This window comes from Monocercomonoides exilis, assembly GCF_001643675.1.
Source record: "Monocercomonoides exilis strain PA203 chromosome Unknown scaffold32-1190040, whole genome shotgun sequence".
NCBI lineage: Eukaryota > Preaxostyla > Oxymonadida > Polymastigidae > Monocercomonoides > Monocercomonoides exilis.
The window spans coordinates 604,946-630,458 of NW_027150577.1; the positions used below are offsets into that span (position 1 = coordinate 604,946).

Genomic DNA, 25,513 nt, shown 5'->3' on the forward strand with positions numbered 1-25,513 from the left:
AACTTGTGAAAAAAGGAATTCATTTTTTTCACTCGATCAATCAAAACACATTCCATCCGCTTTTATTTCGTCTTTGTCCTTCGAATCCTTTTTCGTTTCCTCCCCATCGTCTTCATCTTTTTCTGATTCTTCATCAAGATCTCCTTCAAATTCTTCATCAAATTCATCGATGAACATTAGACAAATCTCATCAAATCAAGTTATCGATTATGATCCGAGATCTTTAATCTTCGAAAAACGAAGTGACCGAAAGAAAGAATTATTTTCAAAAACTTCAAAACAAATCGTTGAGTCCAGAAGTCCAATTGATAGCAACATGATTTCAAATTAATTGTCATTCGATTGTCCTTCTTCTTGGTCAACACACTCATTAAACCCTTTCGCAATTGATTCGTTTTATTCAGCACTTCAGTCACTTAATCCATCACTTATTGATAATTTTATTAAAGACTCATCCTTCATTCCTCCGTCAAATCAGTCTTCTTCAGCAAAAGTTTCTGAAAAAAAAGAAAACTCATTTCCAGAATGTTCTCAAATTGTTCAACTTCTTCAAATAATTAAAGAAAACTCTTCAACAAAATGTGAAGAATCTTCTTCAAAACATTAGGAGAAAACAGATGAAACAGATGAAGATGAATATGGACTATTGCAAGCCGAAAGCAATTCTGAGGAAGATGAATATACTGAAAAATCTGAGACTTCTTCGTTAACAATGAAAGAAAATGTTACTCACAACACTCGTAACAAAAGTCGAAAAGAAAATGAAGATTGTTCTGAAGAAAAAGGAAAAAAATGAACGGATGATTTGGATGATGATGAAGAAAAGAAAAATGAAGAAAATGAAGAAGATATTGTTTTCATTGGTTCAAATGAACAAATTGAAATTGGAACTCTAAAAAATTTTGGAGAAAAAAGTTATAGAAACAAGAAACATCCAAGAGAAAATTAATATGGACTGGTTCATATGAATGAAAATTGTATTTCATAGTTATATATCAAAAGTGTTTCTGAACCAAACGGAAAACTTCAAGGAAAAGCTTGAAGCTTTGTATTTTTCATTTCTTCTTGATTGTAATCAATCATTTCTGCAGAATATTTTATTTGTTTTAATTTCAGAAATTAGCAAGTCTTGCATATTTCATTCGATATTTTCGAATGTTTGTTTCGCCTTGGTTACGTTTCCGTGTAGTGAAGCTTCTTGTGAGCTCCTCTTTTCTCGACTTCGACGGATTGTTGTGGATCGAAGGCACTCTCTTTCTTTGGAAACTCTCAGTAATTTCCTTTTTCTTAAGCTTTTTTTTCATTTTCGTTCAATTAATATGCTCCTTTGTTATTTATCATATAACGCATTTGAATAAAAAGCAATATCTTTTTTTGAAATTTTGACAATTATAATTTTTCGCTTCACATCTCCATAAGTTCATAAACAAACATTTTTTAATGTTAAAGTTGAATTTATTTTTCTATATGATGCATTTGCAAACAAAAATTGTTAACATTCTCTTATTCACTATTTCACGAACAGCATCTCCCTGCAAAAACATATGTTAACAATTTGTGAAGTCATATGAATACTGACTTCCTCATCAATTTTTTTAAATATCTATCTTCCATCTTTTCTTGAGCAAAACTTTTGATCATTCCAGCAAAAAAGGTTATAATTTTTCGACAGATTGAAAAATTTCTTATTTTCTTCACTTCTCTTATTAATTCTTTCAAGATGTTTCAGGTTGAACATCTCATGCGTATTCCATGAATCCATTTCGCCTGCTGCTTTTTTTTGCCTTTGTTTGCTATTTCCCCCAAACTAATTGTATCGGATCCTGTTCCAAACACACTTCCTTTTGTAAAATGCTTAACAAACGATTTTTTCAATTCGACAAATATCGGTCTGCATGATGCTTTTGCAGACAAAAACACTTTCACAGACTCAAAATATGTTGACATGCAAACTGCAGAAGCGTTTGTTCTTTCTCCTTTGGTTATCTTATCTCCTGCTATCACTGCTCAGTACTCACCAAACGGAATCTGCAACTTCGAGCACTTTCACAGCGTCACACCAATCGAGAATGAAACTGACTCCTTTGTTGCTCCCATCTTCTTGTTCGTCTGCAGCTCAGGTGCCTTCCACCTCAGACACTCCTTCCTGCTGTCATCCTCATCCCCAAAGGCTGATGAAGGTGGTGGTGAACCTCGACCATTCCTGTTGGCAGTTGAGAAGTCAGAGGAAGATGTGATGATGGTGGAGGCTGAAGAGATGGAGGAAGTGTCTGAATCATCTGAGGAGCAGTCGGAGGAGAGGGTAATGCAGATGACCATGTGCTTCGAGAACAACAAAATGTGGGGATTTATATCAGCCAGCGATTGAAGTGGGTTTTCCATTTCATCAAAGGAGTGGAGTGCAAGATTGGCCACCCAGAACAGGACCTGAGCAGCTGTTTGCTCCCTCTCCGGAAGAGAGCCAATTGCCATCTCCTTTGTCTTATTCCTTCCATGCAACAACATGAACAGAGAATCCCTCAAGTCCACAATCAGCTTCTCATGAGGAGATGAGCAGACCATCACATCCACAAGATTCGACATCGATGAGGTTGTGGGACATCGACTCTCTGTTCGAACAAATGTGGAATCTGAATCACTCGTTGAAGTGGATGAAACGGATGAAATGGATGGTGATGGGGTTTTCTTCCTTGTTTCCTCTTCTGTTTCGTCGTGTTCCTCCTTCTCCAATATCCATTGAGTGATCTTGTCTGAGTCCTTTCCAAGATACATTCGGTCTACACACTTTTTGATTGAAAATGCTTTTTTGATTCATAATACAAAAACTGCTTCTAATAAACAAGCTTCATTTTCCTATCCTTTTTCTTTTTTCACGCCTCCCGTGCAACTTTCCTTCACTGTTCCTGGTCTATGTCTGCGTCTCAGTCATCTCAAATACCTTCTGAACCTGCTTAATGTGTTATTCTCAATTTGTATATTTCTCTAAGTTCATTCCTTGATATTTTTTCCAATGAAAGAGTAACAATTATTGTGAAAAATCTACAATTAAAACATTTAATAATTTTCTCAGCTTTCAAACACCAGTAATCTCAATTTTTCTTAGAAAATATGAACTTTTATTCAATCGTCGATTTGATATTGCGTTTATTTCAAAAAATCAATTGAAATCTATACAAAAACAATTTAATGAAATAATAGAAACATAATTCAAATCAAAATTTTATTGGATCGAAAAAGTGTGTGAAATTTCTTAAAGCTTATGCTCAATCATCCACTATTTATGAAATTCGCAAATGCATAAAATTCTCAAATATATAAAATGGATTATTCATTGAAAAATGCGAAAGTGAAATAATTGTTCATTAATAAAGATCATTTTTGAAGACAAAATGAAATTGGCGAGAAGCAAAAAACATACTGCAGGCATAAAATATATGCCATAAATATTTATGAAATGTGAAGCTAACAACACTTTTTATATAACGATTCATCAGTTAAACAATTATTAATTTTGATCATTCTTATAATGAGGAAAAAACAATTTTCAATTAGGCATTTTTGATCTTTGAAAATTGAAACTAATTTCTTAAATCTTTTTGTTTTTTATTTATTTGTTTTTGTTCAATCGAATTTTTCATCACAGATAAAAACATTCTTGTTAAAAAAAAAAAAAAAAAAAAAAAAAAAAAAAAAAAAAAAAAAAAAAAAAAAAAAAAATTCGACATTGGTTTTTCCAATCAACCGACAATCATCGTTCAATTTTTCCTTGTCGCAAAGGCCAATTTCCAATATATTTTTTAATCAAATTTTTTGATTGAAAAAGTTTGAAAACAAAAATAATCACCCATCTTGAAAATTTGTGATTCTTTTTTTATCATTTAAAAACATGACATACACAAATTAATCATTCTTTTTCAATGATAATATCAGGATTTCACATATGATAACATTATTTGAAAAAGTTATATTCCTTTTGTTTGAACAAAAAAATAGTGATTGATGTTTGGTTTTATTTGTGTAAAGTTGCAGCATTTTTGAAAAAAATAGCAATTTGTTTAAACTTTTTCTGCTCTTATATCTTTATTAATCTTTCATTCTTTTTCAAAAAACCACGAAAATAAAAAGAAATAGAGAAAAATTTTTGGAGAATACAGAGCGGAACAAGATTCAAAAGCAGAAAATATCGCCCATTTCTTGATTTGGATAATCGTAATTATGTGATATACTCTTGGTGGGAAACCCGGGAGGTCGTGGAAAAACCAGGTATGAAAGAATATTCTTTAACGTTAATTTCTTTCTTCGTTCTGGAACAATAATCTTAAAGAATTCCATTTGGATTACGTTCTTCAATTTTTAGAGTTTATATAAAAAAGAATAAACAAATATCATAAACTTGTTTTTTTCATGTTCTCTGAATTTGAATCATCGTCAATAATTCTCCTTTTGAGTGAACTTTGCTTGGCTCTGATATCCTTTGATTCAGTTTTTTCGCTATTAAACACACAACTTATTTCATTTCCGTACATAAAATCATCATCTATCTTTTTTCTTCTTTGCCATTTTATCTTTTTCTTCACACAAATGTGTTCATTAATCGCCTTCTGTTCTTCTTTTTCATCTTCTTTGAAAACAGAACAGTTTTCTTTAATTTCTTCTGGCATCCTCACTTCAATCTTATGCCTTTCATCGCATTTCTCCTTCAGTTGACGAATTTTTTTGGACAAAAATCTTTGAAAAGACTTTGCTTCATGTTTTGAGAGGACTAATTCGATGACTTTGATTTTTTTTGAAGATTATGGAGCACTGCGCACTCGATGCAACGCATGTGCAGCAGCCATTGGATATGCACCTGTCTTCAGAAAAGCTGTTTTCACAACGGAAGGAGATGTTGCTGCTGACAAAGCTTTCGGTCAAACGTCTGGCAAAGCTTCATTGAATGAAGAAGTCGTGAAATTAACTGGTCTCAAAAAAGAGTTTTGCAGCACTTGCTTCAATCTGGAAAAGACGCAATTTCCACAGTGCATAAGGAGGTATGTCATGTGTGAGGAAAAATATTCGATTATCACATTGTTCAGTTCCGCAAACTTTTTGATTTCAGAATTATGATGCGTTTGATTGTTGTCCAAAATAATGAGAGCTTTCATAGATATTGATACTTTCAGTTTTTCGGGTATCATTGTGATCCACTCCAATGTCATTATATGTTGAAATATTTCAATTGAAATCCATCCAGATGTTGATCCCAAATAACTCACATAGAACGAAGAAAATAATGAAAATTCAGAATGTTTCTTTTTTTCGTGGATATATTATAAAGAATAAAAGAGATGACCAATCTACACAAATGAAAACACAAATTGTTGCATTTTCAGTTTAGGAAAAGTGACTGAGCAGGAGGTGATTAATTCTTTAAACAAATTACAAGTTTTGACGTACCATAACCAACTCCGATGGAAGATTCGTCGAAAATGAAGATATCTGTTGAATCATAATCATTGGATGTAATAACAGCAGACGTTTTTTCGAACCACACACGTATTGTTTCCTGGGATTTTGCGCAAATCTTTGCAATTTCCATTGGCCTTGATATGGAAGTTTTCAAAATGAAGCTTCTTTCAGTTAAATCATAAAATTTTAAAGAATTGACTTTCTTTTTTTTCTTCATTCTCTGCTTCAGAATCGATAACTTCTTGAATCTGAATAATCAGAATTCCAAAAGAATAAAATTAAAAAGTTTGTAAACCATCGATTTATTATTTTTTAGTCGAATAATTTTTTGTTCAGACAATAAAGCGATTGTTTGATTCTCCACCTTTTCAAGTTGATTTTTGGTTATTATCATTGGTCGCCCAGCTTTTCCGACTTGACGCTTTGATTTGATCGCAGATATCCCTCTTGCCCACGCTCCTTTGGAAATTGCGTGCGATCACACGGAGACCTTCCACGATAATGAATATTTCTTCTTTGATTCAAATACTTTCTGCGAAGTTGATTAAAACGAACGATATTCTGAAGTTGATAATAGTCGATGAAGAGAATTTGAATATAATTTTTCTAATGATTCCATCATTATGTTTTTGATCAAAAAAAATGAATTGATCAAATTGCATAATCTGAAAAAATAGAAAGCATAAAATTTAACAATTTTTTTTGTATAAAACCATCTTTCAAATTAATATCAGGTTTTTTTTAGTATTATTGTTATTCTTTTTCGTGGTTTTTGATTATTCTTCAGAAGAACTCTCAACTCAAAGCAAACATCTGTAACAAAAAATATTGAAACAGAATTCTATATATATCAAAAACAAAGCATTCATGAAGATAAAATTTCGGTTTCAAGTTGAACAAACATGTATTTTATATTTTGAAAAGGTTTTGAAAAATACAAACTATCGACTTTTCCACAAACTCCCGCTTTTTCTCCCAAGTGAAACAAGCGCTTTTTTTCTTTAACTTCAAGTCAATTTGCCTCAAAGAATTTTTGAATTTTTATAAATAAAATTACATTGAAATTTGAATTAATTGTTTATCAAATTTGAACGATTAGTGATGTTCATGAATGATCGACATCCATAATAAAAAATAGAATAAATGATTATCTTTTTGTATTTGTTTTTTCTTACTATAAATGCATTTATAACACAACAAATACAGAAGGATAGGATATATAATTTAAGTTATAAAAATAATACAGGAGATAAAGTTTCATCTTTGTTCAATTCTTCGAATATTATTGCTGAAGACGAAATTGAACATTTATTGAACAACAAAATTTTTGCGAACAGTTACGAAAAATTTAATTATGAGCATTTGCAATTTCCACAATTAACAACTATAAATTCTTCTTTTGCAAAACAGACAACCTTTTTTGATTTGCATAATTCGTCTCTTTTCTTTTTTCATCAAAAAATGTTTCTTATTCCAGATACAACGTGCTGCATCAGCGATAGAACATCTTATCTCAATTTGAGTGATTTTATCATTTCTATAGTTTCATCTCGGCAAACACCACTTTTCTTTGTTGATTGTCCTTTAATAATTTCGAACTTATCTTTGTTGGCAAGAAAGTCATGCCCAATATTAACATCTATTGTTTCCTCTTCATTAAACTTTGGAATTATAAGATTTCAACACTCAAATTTTCATTCGTTAAAACTATCTGAAAGCACTTCTTTATTAGCAAGAGGAAATTACAATTTGATTTCTCTTTCCGAATGTATTTTTTCTAATATATCCTCAATTAAGTTTTATAATTGTTTTGATTGTACACAAAATAGTTGTAGCAGAACATTGGTTTATGAATCAAATATTTTTCAAACCACTGACAATGCTCTTGAAGGAGGAATAACAACAGCTTTTTACCATTGTAATGAATTCTTTTCTACGAACAACAGCTTTACAAAGGGCTACAATAATCAAAACGAGAACTACACAGATCCCCAACACATGTTTGAAGCTGCATCATTTTACAAAGATTCCTTCCTGTCTTGTGCTTCGTCCTCGTATGGAGGAGGCATCGGATGCCGGAATGCGGGAGTTGCTGTGCTTAACATTACGGAATGTCAGTTTAATTCTTGTACTGCACATGAAAATGGAGGAGGCGTATATTGTTCGGCTCAGACGATTCTGATTGTCAAAGGCTGCATCTTTTCAAGCTGTGAAGCAGAGACAAACGGCGGTGCATGTGCAGTGTGGGATGTTGGAGAGAGCATTGTCCTAAGCGGATGTACAATAAAATACTGTTATGCTGGAGCTTCTGGAGGAGGGATGTATTTATATAACTTCAATCTCAACCAAAGCGACTCGATTGTCGGAGAAAGTGCTGTGATTGAATGCACCTGCAACACTAAGAATGGCGGAGGACTGTGCATGATGTATTCCCCTGCAAAATGCAACGTGAGAGAGCTCAACACACAAGATTGCATGTCAATCTCTGGGAAAGGCGGAGGCTGTTTCTTCATGATGCATGATACTTACCAGGCAAACTCATCAGAACGACTATTTTTTACATGTAATTTTCACAACAATACCGCATTTAATGACAATGGAAACGATATGTACTTGGAAGATTTCGACCAAAAAGTGACTAATAATCCCCTGTCTGAGTGCTACTCGACACGTTTTGAAAAGAGATTTGTGTCGAACGATGGATACAACAGAGACCGCGATGACTGGCTGCCGTATGCTGTGCCTGAGCGACGCATAAACGTTGTCACTGGGTCGGATTCTTCTGTCGCCTGCGGTTCGTGGGTCGTCGGCTCGGTGCCTTGCAGAACGATCAAGTACAGTGTTGATGTTACATCTGACATCATCCCTGCTTTTCTCTATCTTCAAAATGGTGTTTTTGACATTGAAACAGACAAAATAAACGTAAACCACAAAATCCTGTCTATTATAGGAATGACGCGCGAAACAGTTAATCTTCATGTACTCTACACTACTTCTTCTCCACCTCCCGTGGCAAATGCCAATTCCTTTTTTTATGTGGGCAACGGAACGCTAAAGCTTTCGTCAATGACTGTAACGCGTGTATCATCAACTTCATTTTCGCGAGGCCTCTCTTTGATAACCTGCGATGCTCCTTCTCCAACAGTGAGCGTTGCCTTGATCGCTTTGTCTGATCTCCTCATTCAAGCAGACGAGAATCACATTTCAACAACAGATACAACTGAACCTTTCACTTCGCCTCTTGTGATGATGAAGAATGGCTTACTGCAAATAAACAACGTGAATGTTGAGCAAATAGCTTCATCTGCATCTCTTTTCTTGTACCAATCGACAATTGCAGCATTTGGACAAGCCAACAAAGCATCACCTTCACGAGTCACACCTTTCGGATGCTGCAGTATTTCCAACGACGATCCAGGACCTGCTGCACATGTGAAAATTGAAGACTCAACTTTTTCTCGTCTCATATGCACTACATCTCAATCATCTGTTGCGTCAATACAAGTGTCGTCTTCCCATTCATCAACTAGCCTCAATAATTGCTGCACAAATAACAACAGTTTTGGCATTTCAAATGCCGATCCAATTCTCACACCCCCGTTTCGAATTGATATGAAAAAGGTTAAAATATTGAACTGTCTCTCATCTTCCCCACTTGCGTGTGCAATTGACATAGCAAACAGCGATATAACTATTCAAAATTGCAATCTTCTCATGCCTGCAAATCAGATTGTATCATCAACAGCAACTGGGCTTGCTTTAACGAATTGTAACGTTTCATTGTCTGACTCCGTCTTTTCTGGTGATACTGCACTTTCTTTTTATTCGGCAGCATCTTTTTCTTCTCTTCAATCTTTGCAAACAACCTCCTATTCAAATGACTATTCACTTATGTTTGAAGGCAATTCCAATGAAATGTGCTTCTGGAGCGGTTCTGTGCTTATGCTGGATGAATGCACGACTGTTGCCTCTAACGTGTCCTTTGCTAATTCATCACACGGTGGGCTGCTTGTGAAAGGAGGCAGTCTGACGATGACTGAAGCGCGATTCACCAACAACTCTCCACAAAGCCCCAATTTCCCCTCTGTGCGGCGCAACATCATCTGCAAAGACGCAGCGACTGTGGAGATTGAGCGGATCAGCAGCGGAGACGGCACTTCAGACAGCCCATCGATGTGGATGGCGAACGAAGGATGCACACTCATCGGCTTTCTCTCCAAGCGAGCTTCTCCTTCTTTCATTCCAACTCTCACAAACATTGAGTTTGTACAAGATTTTTCAAACTATTCAATAAGTGTGACGATTCAAGGAACTTTGCTTCTTCCGTGTAACACCTCATTTGGGGTGATTTATATCGATCCAAATGCACAAGCCATCTCTTTTCTGGATGAACTTCCATTTACCTCGAACACCAATGAAACTTATGCAACAGCAGTTTTCAGTGAGAATCTATTTGATTCTGCGAGCACAGACATTGTGTATGTGGTGGTGGTGTACTGGATGGACGACAAGAACAAGCAGCTGACAGCCTCGTTCCCCATTGAGCGTGTGCCAGTGTACAAGCCAGAGAAGAAGAAGTGCTGCTGGTGGTGCTGGCTGCTTCTGCTGCTGCTCATATTGCTGATCATTCTGATAATCATCATCTGCTGCTGCTGTATCTACAAGAGGAAGAAGGAGAAAGAGAAAAGAGAGGAAGAAGAGCGACGGAAGCTGCTGCAGCTGGCGGACGAGGAAAGAGAGCGAAAGCTGATGTTTGCAGAAGACCCGCGCTATCGCGACCCGTCTGAAGAGTCGGCGTTGGAAAATGCGCGAGGCGACGATATCATTTCCCCTGCCATCCTGTTTGACGAGAAAGCTGAGACGTACTTCGATCTCCGGCAGTACGAGCCGCCGAAGCCCAACCCGCACCTCCCCTCGCTGCTCATCTCTGCAACCACTTTCCGCCCGAATCCGGTTCGAACACCGCATACTGCCTCTTCTTACAGCTCTGTGGAGGAATTTGCTACCCCTTCGCAGAGAGACAGTGATGATGACAATGAAATGTTCAACACAGCCCGAATGCCAATTGACAGCTCCAACCTCGCTTTGCCACCGTCAGCTGTACAGTCGCCTTCACTTCCTCTTTTGGAGTCGGAGTTCTCTTGAAGATGATGTTGCACTGTTCTGCTATTCTGAGCATTGAAACTTTGGATTTTATGGATTGATGGCATAGATTGTTTGTGCTCTTTATCTTTTTAACAATTTTAAGCAATCAATACATTATGCAAATATTTTTTGTTTCCTAGCTGAGCTATTTCCGATATATTTGTGTGTTGTTTTTTCTTTTAATTTATTGGTTTCCTTTCATTAAAATATTGATATTTTTATGTAATTAATCAGATATATGTAGTTGATTACAAAATTCTATGTTTTTGTTTCTGGCATTATGTCTTTTTAATATTCGTACATGTGATTAATTATGTCATTACATCATTTATTTGTTTCCCATTAGCACCATCTTGCTTCTTGAATACTGAATTTGATGTTAGTGTTAATTAGCAACTTTTTCTTTCCTTTTTGTTTGAATCCTCATACAAATAAATCTGCATCTTTCAAGTTTAACGGGTTTTCTGACTTCCCTCCAATTTTTATCTTGCACCTCACGAATGTTACTCATTTTTTGTATATTTTAAGTTTCATAAATTCACGTTATTTCATAGTCTTAATTTTTGATCACATATTATTCTATTTATAAACTCATTTCACATTTTATTTTTCTTATCTTCATTTTTATTTTTTCATTATATTTAATATGTTATGTTTATGTTTTTTAACCTTTTAATACTTTTCTAATTATCAGAAAAAATGAAAACAGAACCCCCATTTTATAACGATCTTTCCCATATATTATTTATAAGTTTATTAATAAAAGAAAATAAAAAATATTTGAAAAATGAATGATTCTGGTAAAGAAATTCAACTTGAAAAACAATTGACAGAAGAAACCTATGAATGTGTTATATGCACAGATGTTATTCGTAGAAGCGATCAAATTTGGAATTGTCATGTTTGCTTTCGTATGTATCATCTTGAATGCATACATGATTGGATCCTTACAGAACAAAAATTACAGCAAAAGCGAGCTGCGGAAGCATTAGAACGAGGGTCTATGCCTTCGAATTCAGCAGAGGAAGGCGGATTATTGACTTTTGACGAACTTTACTCACATGCTTCCGGTTCAGATTCATCCAATACAAAATTGGGCTTCTTTAGATGTCCATTTTGCAACAGTCCCCACACATACAATAAGGAGAAACAGCTTCCATATTTGTGTTTTTGTGAAAAAATGGAAAATCCACCTATCACTGGCTCTTTGATCCCACATTCATGTGGTAAAGTTTGTGGAAAACCTCTTTCACAACGTTACGCAAGGGGCTCTTCAACAAGTCCTCCGCCATCTAATACACCTCCTCTTTCTTCATCTCCTCCTCCTTCTTCTTCGTCACCTCCACCTCTTGTTCCTCCTTGTCCTCACACATGCAAAGCCCTCTGCCATCCTGGACGATGCCCACCATGCTCAGAAATGGGTCCTGCTCGTCCGTGCTTTTGCGGAAAAACAAATGAGCAGCGTCCATGTGGAACTGATGAATACGGTTATTCATGCGGGAAAATTTGCGGTCGTAAATTGCCATGTGGAAAACACATCTGTCAGCGTATGTGCCACAGTGGAACGTGTGGTGAATGCTCAATAAAAGAAACCGCACATTGTTTTTGCGGTAAAGTATCCAAGTCTGATTTTCCCTGTGGAACAATTGATTCATATGCTCATATTCATGGTTTATCAGCATCTTCATCTGAATCTTCGCAACCATTTTCTTTGAGTGCTTCTGCTAGCTCTTCAAGTCAATCATCTGTAACTACTTCTCCTTCTGAGGGAATCTTCAGCTGCGGATGCGACTGCGAGAGAGTTCTTCAGTGCAGACATCACTTCTGCCAGTCTGTGTGTCATTCTGGGCCGTGCGCTGTCTGCCTGCTGGATCCTTCTTCCCATCCCACATGCGGATGCGGGAAAATGACAGAAGAGGAAGTTCTGAACAGCACGAAGAGCAAAAATTGCCGTGCGGAGCTGCGCAACCAGAAGAAGAGAGAGTCGTGTCTCGAACCGTTTTTGTCCTGTGGCCAGCAGTGCAACTGTGCTGTGCCTATCTGCAGGCACCGGTGCACCCGCCTGTGCCATCAGACCATCGATCCAACAGCCAATGCCGTCGACTACTCGTCTTCTTCTGCCCCGCTTCTGTTTGCAGCGGCTGCTTCCACTGGCTTCTCTGAAGACAGCCTTTCCGCCATATCTGCCACTCACCCGTTCTACCGCTGTGGGCCATGCACTGAGATTATTGCTGTTGCATGTAGATGCAGAAGGGAGGTGCGGGTGATGCGCTGCTGCGACCTGGCGGCGCGGCAGCAGGAGATTGTGCGCGACTGCGAGGAGAACAACATCCGCATTCCGGACTTCTATGAAGAGATGATGGGAGATGCAACAATTACAAATGCTGTTATGAAGCTGATGGAAGAGAAACTGCTCACAGTTGACGAATGCTTCCCTTCTATTCTTCCAGAAGATGAGGGGCAACAGTCATCATCATCGTCTTCTTCTTCTTCTTCTTCATTAATCCCATCCTCCTCCTCTGTTCCATCATATGCCCAGTCATCCTCTCACCCACGTCCGATGTTTTCCTTTCTTGTTCCTGACCTTCAAGCAGAGCTCCAAACAATTCTTGACTCGATCGACCGCACCGCTCTTCCAGTCGCTTTTACCTGCAAAAAAGTGTGCAATGCGCTGAAGAGCTGCAACAAGCACTACTGCCAAGTCAGCTGCTGTCCGGACTCCGCATTCACTTTGGGGCTTGAGGGAAAGTTCAGCGTCGACGGCGACGGAGCACCCAGCATGACGCACGAGTGCTTGCTCCCCTGCGGCAAGCTGCTCTCCTGCAAAAGGCACCCTTGCCCTTATCCCTGCCACATGGGGCCTTGTCCTCCGCACTGCAACCACGTCTCGGACGAGGAGTATGTGTGCCCTTGTGGGAAGACACGCAAGGCGCCACCTATCAGATGCGGTGCTCCGCTTCCCCAGTGTCCGCACCCTTGCACAGTCAAGCGCCCCTGCGGCCATCCCTCTGACCACCACTGCCACGACCTTATCGACCAGCCACACTGCCCGCCCTGCACAGCACTTGTGGACAAGATGTGTGCGGGAGGACACAAAGTGATGCATAACGTGCAGTGTGGGAAGAAAGCTTATTGTGACGAGCCGTGCGGGAAGCTGCTTGCGTGCAGAGTGCACAGGTGCCAGAGGAAGTGCCACAGCGGGGCATGTGGAAACGGGGTGGAGAATGAGAACAGGGGATATTACGGATATGGTTATTCAGGCACAGATGATAATGGCGATGATGATGATGATAATGAAGAAAGGGAAGAAGAAGAAGGCAAAGAAGAAGCGAATGAGAGAGAAGATAGAAGAGCATCAAGAGCAACAGCACACTCATGGTATTTATCTTGCTTTGAAAAAGAGAACGAGAAGGAAGAACAAAAAATATACGACGATGATGAGGAATACGATGATAAGAAATTTGCAGAAGACGAAGATGGCGTTGATCAGGGATATATCGAAAAACTCACTGGAATTGAAACACAAGAAGAGATCGAGTCTATTAAGCGAAGCTATTACATCGAAAAAAGGAAGAAGGAGAAAGAAGCGAAAATACACAAGACAGCTTCAGGACAAACATCATCATCATCATCATCATCATATTTCTTATCCTCTTCCTCATCCTCTTCGATTTCCAAGCGCAAGCCCATCACCCCGTGTGCCCAGATCTGCCACCAACCGCTTCTGGGGTGTGGCCACGCGTGCACCCAGATGTGCCATGCGCCTGATCCGTGTGAGCATCCCTCGCCTTGTCTGAAGGAGGTGGTTGTGCGGTGTGCGTGCGGCAACCAAGAGGAGATCAGCACATGCGACTGCTCTGTGGACAGGCCAATGGCGCGCTGGCGGGTGCTGAATTGCAACGAGGAGTGTAGAAAACTCACAAGAGACTTGAAGGAGGCGCTGGAGAATAAGACGTTTTGCTGCGTGTTGCCATCGCCTCTGCAGAAGAGAGAAGACGAGAAAAGAAGGAATGAGCAGAAGAGGAAGACTTTGGAAACAAACGGAACTTTCCGTCGTTCTGCTTTGTGTTATTCCTCCTCATCTCCGTCTTCATCCTCTTCTTCATCTGCTTCTTCGTCTGCTTCTTCGTCTGCTTCTTCGTCTGCTTCTTCATCTGCTTCTTTATCATCATCATCCTCTTCTTCCTCTTCTTCTGGCTACACCTCTTCCTACACTCCATATTCCTATCCATACACATCCAGCTCTTCATCTTCATCATCTTCATCTTCTTCATCTTCATCTTCGTCTTCTGACTCATCTTCTAATACATCTTCTGACTCATCTTCTTCGAATTGGAATACGTATTCTTGTTATTCATATTACTCGAGCTATTTCAGCAATTATAAGGGGTACTCCCCATATTCCTCCTCCTCCTCCTCTTCTTCCTCTTCTTCCTCTTCTTCCTCTTCCCCATATTCCTCCTCCTCCTCCTCCTCCTCTTCCTCTTCTTCCTCTTCTTCCTCTTCTTCCTCTTCTTCCTCTTCTTCCTCTTCCCCATCTTCTTCCTCATCTTCTACCTCATCATCTCACAATGCAGATGATGACCTCAACGAATCAGACGAAGAATGGAAGTCCAAATGTGCCCAGCCTCCCTCTGATGAGCTCTGCCCCACTGTTGCCTCGTCCTCATTCTCTTCCTCTGCGTCTGACCTGTCGAACTGCTACACACACACAGCTATGCACATTGCTTGCAATGACATCCACTTCATTCAGTATGCAGAATGCGTGGCGGCGCTGCTGGTGCGCTCGTCAGCAGCATGGAAGAAGCTGAAGAAAAAGAGCAGAAGAAATGGAACAGACAAGGAAGAAGCGAGGCATGGCAGAGATGATAAAGGTGGTGATAATGATGATGATAATGACAATGCTGCTGCCAAGATGAGGCAGGTGTACAGCAGACATCTGCTGTTAACTTTTCCAATGGATGATTCAAATAGCACAAATGTGAGATCATTAAATGACACACTGCACAATCTTCAACAGTTGAGCTGCTTGCCAGACGCATATTTCCCTTCAAAGAGAACTGGTTTGATGGCTTCTGATGCAAGCGAGACTGCTTCGAAGTCTGCATCTTCTTCTGCCTCAGCCTCAGCCTCAGCCTCAGCGTCTTCTTCTTCTTCTTCTTCTTCATCATCATCTTCTTCTGCTTCATCTGCTTCATCCTCTTCTTCGTCTTCATCCTCATGTCGTGCTGCACCAATGCCCAGTTACTCAATCAGCAAGCCAGCAGAAGTCATTGCCAAATCTGTTAACACAACAAAATGGCATGCGATTAACACAACAACAGTCGAAACGTCACCTTTGCCCATGTCCTATCGCATAGCCCTGGCTGAGGTGTGCTATCAATTCGGCATCTGTTGCTCTGCTCCTGTGCTTCCCTTTGAGACACCAGAAACAGCAAGGAAAATGAAGATGTCAGCTGCTCCTCTGCCGGAAAAGCAGATGGAAGAAGAAGAAGAAGAAGAAGACGATGATTCTCATGTTTCCTCGTCTGCTGTATCGTCTTTGCATAATTCTGGAAAACGCAAAAATAAAAATAAAACGAAAAATACAAAGAACTCATCATCTTCTTCTACATCCTCATCCTCATCCTCCTTCTTTTCTCTCAACCGCCTGTCTCAAACTTCTGTCCCCTCGTGCCGCACCCCAGCGCTGACTAACCTGGCAGATCCTGTTGTTCCTGCAGGCAGTCCGCACATTCCGCGCCTTCTGCTGTCTTCGATGTGGCATCCAGAGCTCTTTCCGTCTGACGTGCCGTTCAGCCAGCTGATGTTTGACCCGAAAAAGGCAGTTGTTCTGTCGGTTTTGAAGATGGTTTATTCAACAAGTGAAAAGGCGGGGAAAGAAAAGAGTGAAAAACAGAGGGGGAATGAAGGAGAAAATAAAAATGAGAGGAAAAAGAAGCAAAAGAAAGCCAAATCAGATGGCGAGAGGAATTCAAAAGAATTTGACGAGAAGAGAAAGAATGATGACGATACATCTGTTGATTCTGAAAGAGAACAGGGCAATTTCATCACCAACCAGCAAGTGTGTGAGTTTCTGCTTCCATTCTGCAGAATGTTCAAGATGAGGCGCATCAGAACAAGAAAAGAATTGGCTGAGCTGCAGACCATCCGAGAAATGGAGCAGAAGAGAAATGGAGTGTTTGAGCAGATTCATTCTTCATCATCTTCAATGTTAACATCATCATCTTCTTCTTCAATGTCATCTTCATCTTCATCATCATCTTCATCGTCTTCTTCTTTTTCTCCCTCTTCTGATATTCTGACCGAAGATATTCCATTGTCTTCTCGTTTCTTGATCTGCTTTGCCACACGAAGACATGCCCTCCTCTTCAACACATGCCACGATGCTACACAGACCCATGTTGCACTCATTTTCCCACAGTGCCACGAATAAGGGAATTGTCATTGTTAAAAATTTCGCTTTTTTTTAAGTGGAGATATTGTATTTAATCGACTTAATTCTTGAGGAAGTTGATTTGAACAATGATGATTATGTTTTTTTTAACCTCTCTCAATTTTTTTGGTTTATTCATATTTAAGTTTATGATTGCTTGCTTCTTTTTTTGTCCTTTTGCATCGTAGATCTTCATATGTTTATGTTGTTATGAAGTTATATACCTTCTGTTGACATATATCACTTGTTTTGCAACTCTTGCCAAGTTTTATGTTTTTTTTCCCTCTTTTTTTTCAAGCTCATGAAAATAATATGCTCTTGCGATATCATTAAACTACAATTTATTTACTCGTTTCTTTTTCTGAAAAGGTTGATTGCTTCAAAATGAAGATATAATTACCTTTCTAATAAAATACAGAATTGATATTCAAAAGAATTGATAAGGGAGATAGAGCGATGAGAATAACTATCTCATGAAAATTGTTCTGGAAAACAATCAGATAATTTTCGCTCAATTGTTCTTTTACACCTTTTCATGTTTCTTTCTTAATAAATTGGCATAATGATACTTAATGGTATTCACTGAAATCGAAAAAAAACAACATGGTATGTTGACAAATATTATATCATTGTTTTTTATGCTAATGATTTTGTGCGGAAATGTTTTCTCATGAAATCGAATTAATTAGAAAATTCTTTATTTCAAATTATTAATGGGATATGATCAAATAATAATTGTTGGTGAAAAATACATAAAACCGAGATCCGGTTGTGCAAAAAATGAAAAAAATTTTTTTAATGATTGAGATGTTTATTAAGGAGATGTAGATGGTGAAAATAGCTTCGGAATGCATTCTTTAGTTGAAATTCGAATTATGAAAAAATAGAAATGATTAATTTTTTATTTTTTGTCAAATACACATTTCCGCAAACTTTTAACATGCAGCACATGCTTGAAACAACATATATAATCAGAATATAGTGTTATTAGTGAAATTTGCAAAATACTATATTGTACTATTATGCCACAAACGCCAACATTTGTATTCATTTTTTAATTGATTCAATTATGAATTATAATTTTTAAATTTCATTAGATCACGTACCTTCATTTATTTTTGAAAATCATTAATCATGGCATTTTTATTTACTGACACTTCAATTAACACAGAATACTATGATCGAAAAAGCAAATACACTTTTGAAGAGCAAAAAGCTTTGCTTGAAAAAAGTTCAACTGTGTACGTTGGAAATCTTTCATTTTACACATCTGAAGCTCAAATCATGGAACTTTTCTCAAAAGCAGGCGAAGTTAAGCGCATAATTATGGGGTTGGACAGTATTAAAAAAACTCCTTGTGGATTTTGTTTTGTTGAGTATGATTGTATATTTCACCTTTTTTGAAATTATGAAAAATTTCTTTTGTTAAAGATATTACGAGCGTCAGTCAGCAATTAATGCTGTTCGATACATATCAGGGACATGTTTAGATAAACGACCTATTCGTGTGGATTTGGATGTTGGTTTTACAAAAGACAGGCAATATGGAAGAGGTAAAAGTGGAAGACAGGTTCGAGACGATCAAAGAAATGATTTTGATCCAGAAAGAGGAGGCGAAGGAAGATCCATGGCTATGAATTATAGATCCTCCTCTTCACAATATCCTCGACATTCTTGGAATGATAGAAAAAGAAGATATAATGACTATGATGGATCAAATTCCAGAGGAAGATATAATAGACATTATAGAGAAGATTCTGACAGGTGATAGAATGTTAATATCTTGTTGTTATTTTAAATTCCATTGAATATTGTTAAAATTACATATCGATGGAAAATATTTTTAAAATTATTTATTCTTTTTAAAGAAAGAAAAGAAATTATCGTATTTTAAGTTTAAAAGTAATTTTCAATTTTTTCCGTCGATTAAACATAGAAAAAGAATCATTTTTTAAATAAAATTGCATGTATATTATTTTTTAAAAGAACATCGAATGTTTCAAAATGTTAATTCATTAATAATTCCAGTTCAATTTTGAAAAAAAAATATATAACATATAATTTTGTCATTTATGAAAAAACACATGAAATTTGAAACTTTAAAAAAGTGGTCATTTGAGAGATTAATTGATTATTCAAAACTCAAATATTTTATAATGGCATAATTATTTTGTTTTCTTTTTCAACGTAGAAAATAAAGGAAAAGGATGGATAAAAATAAGCAGTATAAATAAGTTTTTAATGATTAGTTGATTTGAAAATTTCTTTTACAGAAGCAATTTGTTTTCAGAAAATGAAACAAATAGTGAATTTCCTTTTGTTGAAAGCGAAGATAATGAAGATCATTCAAAAAATGTTAAAATTCCAATTTCAAATTCTTCATTTACGCAATGCCAAAAGACTAATATCACTCAAGATGCGACAAACGCTCAAAATGAAATTGATTTTTTAATTTCTTCAACAGAGCACCCTCCAGCTCTTCCGTTAGTTGTTTCTAAATCTTCTAAACAAGAGGAAACAAATGCAATTGATGAAATTTCTTTACCATGCGATCAGAATTCTCAGTTATTATCCAAAAACTGTGATAAGTTCATTCAACCACTTTTCCCACTTTCGAAAGAGAATAATTTTGAAGATCATACAAACCAACAGAGAAACATTCAAACGTCTGAGCTATCTAAAGAAAGAAAGAGAGAATCTGAACATTCTGAAATTGAAGAACAACTTGATCCTTTTTTCAATGATTTTCGAGACAGAAAAGCTTCATTTCTTTCAGATGACGAAAATGGAAGAGATGACAAATTTCAAGAACTTTATTTAAGTCAATCAGAAAGTTATGATACAATTGGATGCAAATCAGAAGTTAAGTCTCCTATATTAAATTCAAAAGAAAATCAAAAAGATGAAAAAGGGTTGTTGAAGGAAGCAACAGAAGAACGTAATCGTTTATTGTTGGAATTAGTTCAACAAAAAAACATTATTCAACGATTGAACGCGATTGTCGAACAAAAGGTGTGAATTCTTTCTCCAATGAATCAATTGCGTTGCGTGATTTATATGAGAAGCTGGAATTAATTACTAAAATAATCATTCTAATTTTGGAATGTTCGTGAGAGTAAAAATATTAAATTCTTATTATACATGATTTTTTCCTAACACAATCTTTTTGATTTCACATTTTTTTTTTCACATTTTTTATCAGGAAAAAGAGATTGTAACTGTGAAAAGCGAAATGGCTGTTTTGAAAGAGAAAACAGCAGATGCAGAAAGGAAAGGTGCTGAGACGGATATTAAACAGATGAAAGAATTGCGGATTTTTGAAGAAGAAAAAGAAAGAGACACAAAATTAGAATTAAATAAAAGAAGAGAAGAAGATGTGAGAAATAGAACGGAAGAAGAGGCTGCAAGAGAAGATGTGATTGACAGACAAGAGTCAAAAAGAAAAGAAGAAAATAGAGAAAGCGATGAGAAGATAATTGATGAACGATCTGTTGAAGACAATTTGATTGAAGTTAGAAATAAAGAAATTGTTGGTGACAACAACAAAAAGGATGATGAAGAGACAAAGTTGAGCGTTGAGAATAGTGAAGAAGATGTTTCAAAAGAAAAAGAAAAAGGAGAAAAATTTGTTGCGTTGTCCGTTGGACAATCAGAAGAATGTTCTGCTCAGAATGAAAAAATGCAGGCACAGACAGAATGTGTCAATGAGAAGCAAATCGAAGTGTCTTCGACAACTCAGGAAAAGGAAGAGAGCTTGTTAATCAATCAAACTGCAAGCAATTCAGATGGCGTCCAGTCTGAAACGCAAAGTGGAAAAATTGAAAATGCTATCATTCAAAACGAAGTGATTAAAAGAACAGAAGAAAGAAAAGATTCTGTTTATAACGATGATGATAGTTCAGAAAAAGCACATACAGTTAGTTCACCAAACGGAAAAGGCAAATGCCGAAGCGAAAATCCAAAAAATTCCATTCTTTTTAAACAGAATAAACCGAACAAGAACTTAGAAGCAGACATTGAAAGCAATGCCCAGTCGAGTTCTGGTGATGCATTCAGCCAAATGTGGAAGCAGCTGATTCACATTCGCACATCACCAAAGAAGACAGATACAACAATAAAAGGTTCTGAAACTTCAGATTGCTCATCGAGTTCTGGCTCTGGAGATGATATCGGATTAGATTTGAGCCATGAAATAAGGAAAACAGAGAAAAATGCATGTGATAAAAGAGAGACGAAAGGTGACTCTCCAATAAAAGCAAGTGCATTCTCTGCAAAAAGAACAGAAATAAAGTTGGAAATAGAAATTCCAAATAAAATAGAAGATGATCAAGAAGCAGAAAAATACGAAAAAGATTCTCCAAGAAATGTGAGCAAAGCAGATAAAAATGTTGCAAATACCAATTTTGTCCAGCAACCAACAAGCGTCTCAAACAAGATGATTGACAGCCAAGAAACGTTTGACGAAAAGTTGCGAAAGCTGCTTTTTAAAACATTTCTGGAAGAGGAGCATCTGAGAAATGAATCTGCTTTTAACAGTTATAACATCCGCTCTCCTTCTCCCACTAAGCTATTTGATATGAAGGAAATACAGCAAATAACACTGGAGCATTCATCCAATGAGATACAAGATTCTTCTTCTCCTTCCTTTTCACTTTCATCTAAAGATGAGCCAATTCAACCTTCTTCTTCCGATAAGTCTGTCGAATCTGTTGAAGAAACATTACAACCTCTTGAAAAGAGCCAGAAGAGAAATTCAAAGAAGCAAAAAGAAAATTTACAAAAAACCAACTCAAGACCTCTTTCTACCAGAAGAATTATGGTGAAATCGAATGAAAAGTTTAGTAAATCCACTATTCAAAGTCAAAAAAACGGGAAAACTCTTGACTTGTCCAAAAGTTTAAAGCATCCATCGTCATCAACATCATCATCATCTTCTTCTGCTGCTGCTTCTGCTTCTTCTTCAACAACAACAACAGCAGCAGCAGCAGCAACAACAACTTCTTCTTCTTCTAAAACTTCTTCTTCGACTTCTTCTTTGAACGAAACATCCAAAAAAGGAACAATTTCCAACGTTAAAAATGAATTTAATAAAACAACATCAACAGAGAAAAAAGCTTTTGAGAAGAAGATTTCTTCGGTTAAGCAAAAAGCAGAACTTTCATCAACATCTTCAACAAAACAATTAAAACCTAATAAATTATTATCAAGTAAGGAAGCTCCAGCAAAGACTTGCATTGATCATTCTGAAAGTGCAAAGACTGTGCAAGATTCCTCTGATCACAAGAAAGAAAGTTGCCTTTTGTTGGATGAAAAGCCATCTGAGCCTATTCAAGATTATCCAATTGCTGATTCTTCTGAGTTTATAAGTCACAAGCCATCTCAGCATATTACATTGAAATCATCACCAGACAAGTTAACATCAGCTAAAGATGAGTCCAGTTTGGGATTGCAGTCAACTCAAACCAGCGCCCTTCCTGTTTTTTCTGTGAGAGCGCTTCTCAACTCGAAGAATCCGAAGCTCTTAGAAAGTGTCATTTCATCGCCTGTTTTGATTCAAAAGTTGGAGTCTTCTCTTCCTTCGGAGCAGCTGAAAAACCCACAACCGAGTCTTCGTCTGCATTCTCCTCCGTCACATTCAACAAATCCACATTTAACACTTACCAAATCGCAAGTTAACACAGTTTCCCGAACTCCTTTGCGATCACCTCGCAGGCAAGCTTCAAATGCCCCTGCTCCGCATTACCTTACTCCAACAGCATCCTCAACCAGATCAACAGTATTTGCTTCTGCCATATCTTTATCAACAGCTGCTGGACCACTTACAGCAACATCGTCTACTCAACTGTCTCCGTCTCTTGTTCCGCGTTCTTCCAGCTTTCGCGCCTCTGCGCCTCCTCCTCTTCCTGTGGATCCAATTTCATCTTTCTCGCCATCTCAGCCTCATCTCCGAAGGATAATGAAAACTTCCTACTCTTCTAACTCGACTTTTCGATGATCTTTTAATTAGACGGTAAGCGTGTGAAAAAAGTTAAAGACTGGTGGCTTTCGGAAATTATGTTCAGGAATTGAATTCTACAGAAAATGTATTTGTATCCGAATTCAAAGAAGTTTCAAAATGATAATAAATGCATTCATACTGCTATTTTCACGGAAAATCATTTACTACAGTGAATTATCGGCAGACGCATTCTAGTAAAAGAAATAGAAATGCAATTTCTGTTTCTTTGAATTGCTAAGACATCTGACTTCAAAATATAAAAAAGACATTGCAACCTGAACGTGGTGTAATTTATTCTTCTTCGCTATAATAGTTTGCGTATTAATTATTAATTAATTATTTTGTAGCAGATGAAGAGTTTCCAATCGAATATTTTCTTTCAATAGAGATGTAATTGTATGCGATATTTCTTCAATTTGCGCGTGAAGGTTAAATATGTCTGCTTTATAAAGACAACTTTGTTCAAGCTAAAATTTTTTTGGTAAAATAAAGTGCTGATTTCATATTTAAAATAGTGAGAAATAGTTTTAATTTTGAAATTAGTTTTGTCTTTGAGCGTTATTTCTTTCATTTAACAGAGTGGGCCTCTTTATGTGCAATAATGTTAATTGACGCTTCTTGAGCGCCTGCAAATAACATCGTAGTATTTTTGTTAAAAATAATTATTTTATTTTTTATCTTTTCTCCATTTTTTTTTGAACCAATAAATAGAAATTGAAAAAGCTGCTTCAACATAGGAATTAACAGTATTTATCAACTTGTAGGATAAAAACCATCAACAAATGGAAGAAAAGAGAACTTTACTCCAAAAAATTATTAAAAGGAAAAAAAAAAAAAAGAAGGTTGAAGAACTTCAACTAATTCATATAATGCTTCTCGTCCAAGTCAGAAAGATCATCTTCGTTGCAAAAGTCGTCATCGTCATTCATACTGCTGCCAAAGCCTGCCATGCGAGCTTGGCGGTGGCGGCCCTTCAGCCCCATTCTCTCCATCGTTTCTAAGTCAATTGAGCCCCTTACCTCTTTCCTTTCCTTTTCGAACAGATCAAAGCGGTTCATCTTGCCTTCAAACTCTTCAAGAAGCGGCAGAAGTCGTGTGAGCGATATAATTGTCGCAGCCTCAGTAAATTCTTTCAAAAAGGCATTTGAAAACGTTGAGGAAGCAGCTTGAGCTAATGTTGACGATTCATCCGCAACAGATGATGAAGAGGATGACGACGATTGCTTTGCCATAGCAGGTACTGGAAGATTCAAGGCATGTGGAGTGGATGAAACAACTGCATCTATTTGTCGAAGGATTTGATATGTGCATTGCTGCGTCTCGATTGAAGGCTTTGTTGAAGAACTTGCTAAAGATAAGAGTAATTCAAAAAATATTTTATTGTTTTCCATGTAACAAAAAATTTCAACCAAACCTATTTTTTTGTGAGAATTTTTTGATGCCCCCAAAAGAAATTGTTTTATTGCTACAACTCTTTCTCTAAGGAGAGATAAAACATTTTGAAGAGATGATAAATGATGAGTAAATAATGATTCTGCGCTTTGATCAGATCCTGGGAGAATTTTATCCATAGTATCAACAGCAACACGTTCTGGCTCGAGCGCTTCTGATTTATAAGTAATTCTATGAAAATTATCATCCTACGCAAAAAATAATTTCAAAAATAAAATGAATTTTTTTATTATTCCAAGAATCTTTGCAAACCGTAAACTCGTACAATGAAAATTGCTTTTCTTCTTCAACTTGCTGAGGATCAAATGTTAGGCAAAGCAATTGACATTCGGTCACTGCAACAAACTTGTGTTGAAGATCAATCATGGGCTTTGATGGAGTACCTCCGATAAGATACCATCCAAGAAGAGCATACGTTGGATAGCATGTTTGTATTTGCTCTGCTCTGTCATGAAGGAATTGTGAATTTACTTCATTCTTTTCTACAACTGCTTCAAAACTTGTAAAAATTTCAACGCGTTGTCCAATTTGTGTTCCCAACAAACAACCAGCAATGATCTGGCTTGAAGGATCTTTCTGGTTAAGATTTACTCTTGTAAAATGATCAGAAACATTCAAAAAAACAAGCGGATGAATCACAACGTCCATCTTCGATTTAAACAAAGATATAATGGGTTCAAAGAGTTTAGAGAGTTGTTTTTTCTAATATTTATTCTTTGTTGATTAATTTTGTTGGATATAAGCAAAGTTATTTTCACATCACGTTTATGTCAACTTCTATTGTTTTTATATTCAGATTCTTGGCTTTGTGAAAAGAAAAAAGTGAATTGAAACTTGTGGTGAAAAAAAAAATTTAAAAAAATTAATCAAATATGAAGAAATTGATCTTGTTTCTATATTTTTTTGAATAAGACAATTTGATTGACAACCTTTGAAAAATTGAACAATGTCAATTTTTTTCTCCTCTTTTACAGGAATAAAAAAATCAACAAATAGACCATGAAGAAATTGTTGTTTCAGATTGAATTTTTTTT

The 25,513-nt window shown here is 36.8% G+C and overlaps 6 protein-coding genes across 6 annotated transcripts; 4 read left to right on the top strand and 2 right to left on the bottom strand.

The window, feature by feature from the left end:
- Positions 1-2,046: 2,046 nt before the first annotated feature.
- On the bottom strand, positions 2,047-2,772 carry MONOS_5756 (uncharacterized protein; the record flags this gene model as incomplete). The annotated part of the gene is made up of 1 exon (XM_067875933.1): positions 2,047-2,772. One exon carries the CDS (start codon positions 2,770-2,772, stop codon positions 2,047-2,049), a length of 726 nt encoding a protein of 241 aa, XP_067724672.1.
- Positions 2,773-6,590: 3,818 nt separating this feature from the next.
- Positions 6,591-11,310, top strand: MONOS_5755 (uncharacterized protein). Its single transcript, XM_067875932.1, has 2 exons — positions 6,591-10,663; positions 10,734-11,310. Exon 1 carries the CDS (start codon positions 6,592-6,594, stop codon positions 10,591-10,593), a length of 4,002 nt encoding a protein of 1,333 aa, XP_067724673.1. The 5' UTR covers position 6,591; the 3' UTR covers positions 10,594-10,663; positions 10,734-11,310.
- Positions 11,311-11,506: 196 nt separating this feature from the next.
- Positions 11,507-17,356, top strand: MONOS_5754 (putative transcriptional repressor NF-X1; the record flags this gene model as incomplete). Its single annotated transcript, XM_067875931.1, has 1 exon — positions 11,507-17,356. One exon carries the CDS (start codon positions 11,507-11,509, stop codon positions 17,027-17,029), a length of 5,523 nt encoding a protein of 1,840 aa, XP_067724674.1. The 3' UTR covers positions 17,030-17,356.
- An 807-nt stretch (positions 17,357-18,163) lies between these two features.
- Positions 18,164-18,990, top strand: MONOS_5753 (nuclear cap-binding protein subunit 2; the record flags this gene model as incomplete). Its single annotated transcript, XM_067875930.1, has 2 exons — positions 18,164-18,405; positions 18,461-18,990. 2 exons carry the CDS (start codon positions 18,164-18,166, stop codon positions 18,795-18,797), a joined length of 579 nt encoding a protein of 192 aa, XP_067724675.1. The 3' UTR covers positions 18,798-18,990.
- A 1,271-nt stretch (positions 18,991-20,261) lies between these two features.
- MONOS_5752 (uncharacterized protein) lies at positions 20,262-23,754 on the top strand (the record flags this gene model as incomplete). Its single annotated transcript, XM_067875929.1, has 2 exons — positions 20,262-23,339; positions 23,384-23,754. The coding sequence occupies one exon, from the start codon at positions 20,262-20,264 to the stop codon at positions 23,022-23,024; it is 2,763 nt and encodes a 920-aa protein (XP_067724676.1). The 3' UTR covers positions 23,025-23,339; positions 23,384-23,754.
- MONOS_5751 (putative COP9 signalosome subunit 6) lies at positions 23,755-25,151 on the bottom strand. Its single transcript, XM_067875928.1, has 3 exons — positions 24,732-25,151; positions 24,442-24,667; positions 23,755-24,375 (listed from the first exon to the last, which is right to left on the bottom strand). Exons 1-3 carry the CDS (start codon positions 25,125-25,127, stop codon positions 23,885-23,887), a joined length of 1,113 nt encoding a protein of 370 aa, XP_067724677.1. The 5' UTR covers positions 25,128-25,151; the 3' UTR covers positions 23,755-23,884.
- Between the last annotated feature and the right edge of the window lie 362 nt (positions 25,152-25,513).

Bases quoted from the DNA above. Each gene is read 5' to 3' on its own strand.
- MONOS_5755 (XM_067875932.1), top strand. From the start codon at position 6,592: ATGATTATCTTTTTGTATTTGTTTTTTCTTACTATAAATGCATTTATA.
- MONOS_5751 (XM_067875928.1), bottom strand. From the start codon at position 25,127: ATGGACGTTGTGATTCATCCGCTTGTTTTTTTGAATGTTTCTGATCAT. The intron at 24,668-24,731 runs GTTTGCAAAGAT...TTTTTTGCGTAG, and splicing joins TTTCATTGTACGAGTTTACG to GATGATAATTTTCATAGAAT. The intron at 24,376-24,441 runs GTTTGGTTGAAA...TCTTATCTTTAG, and splicing joins AAATTCTCACAAAAAAATAG to CAAGTTCTTCAACAAAGCCT.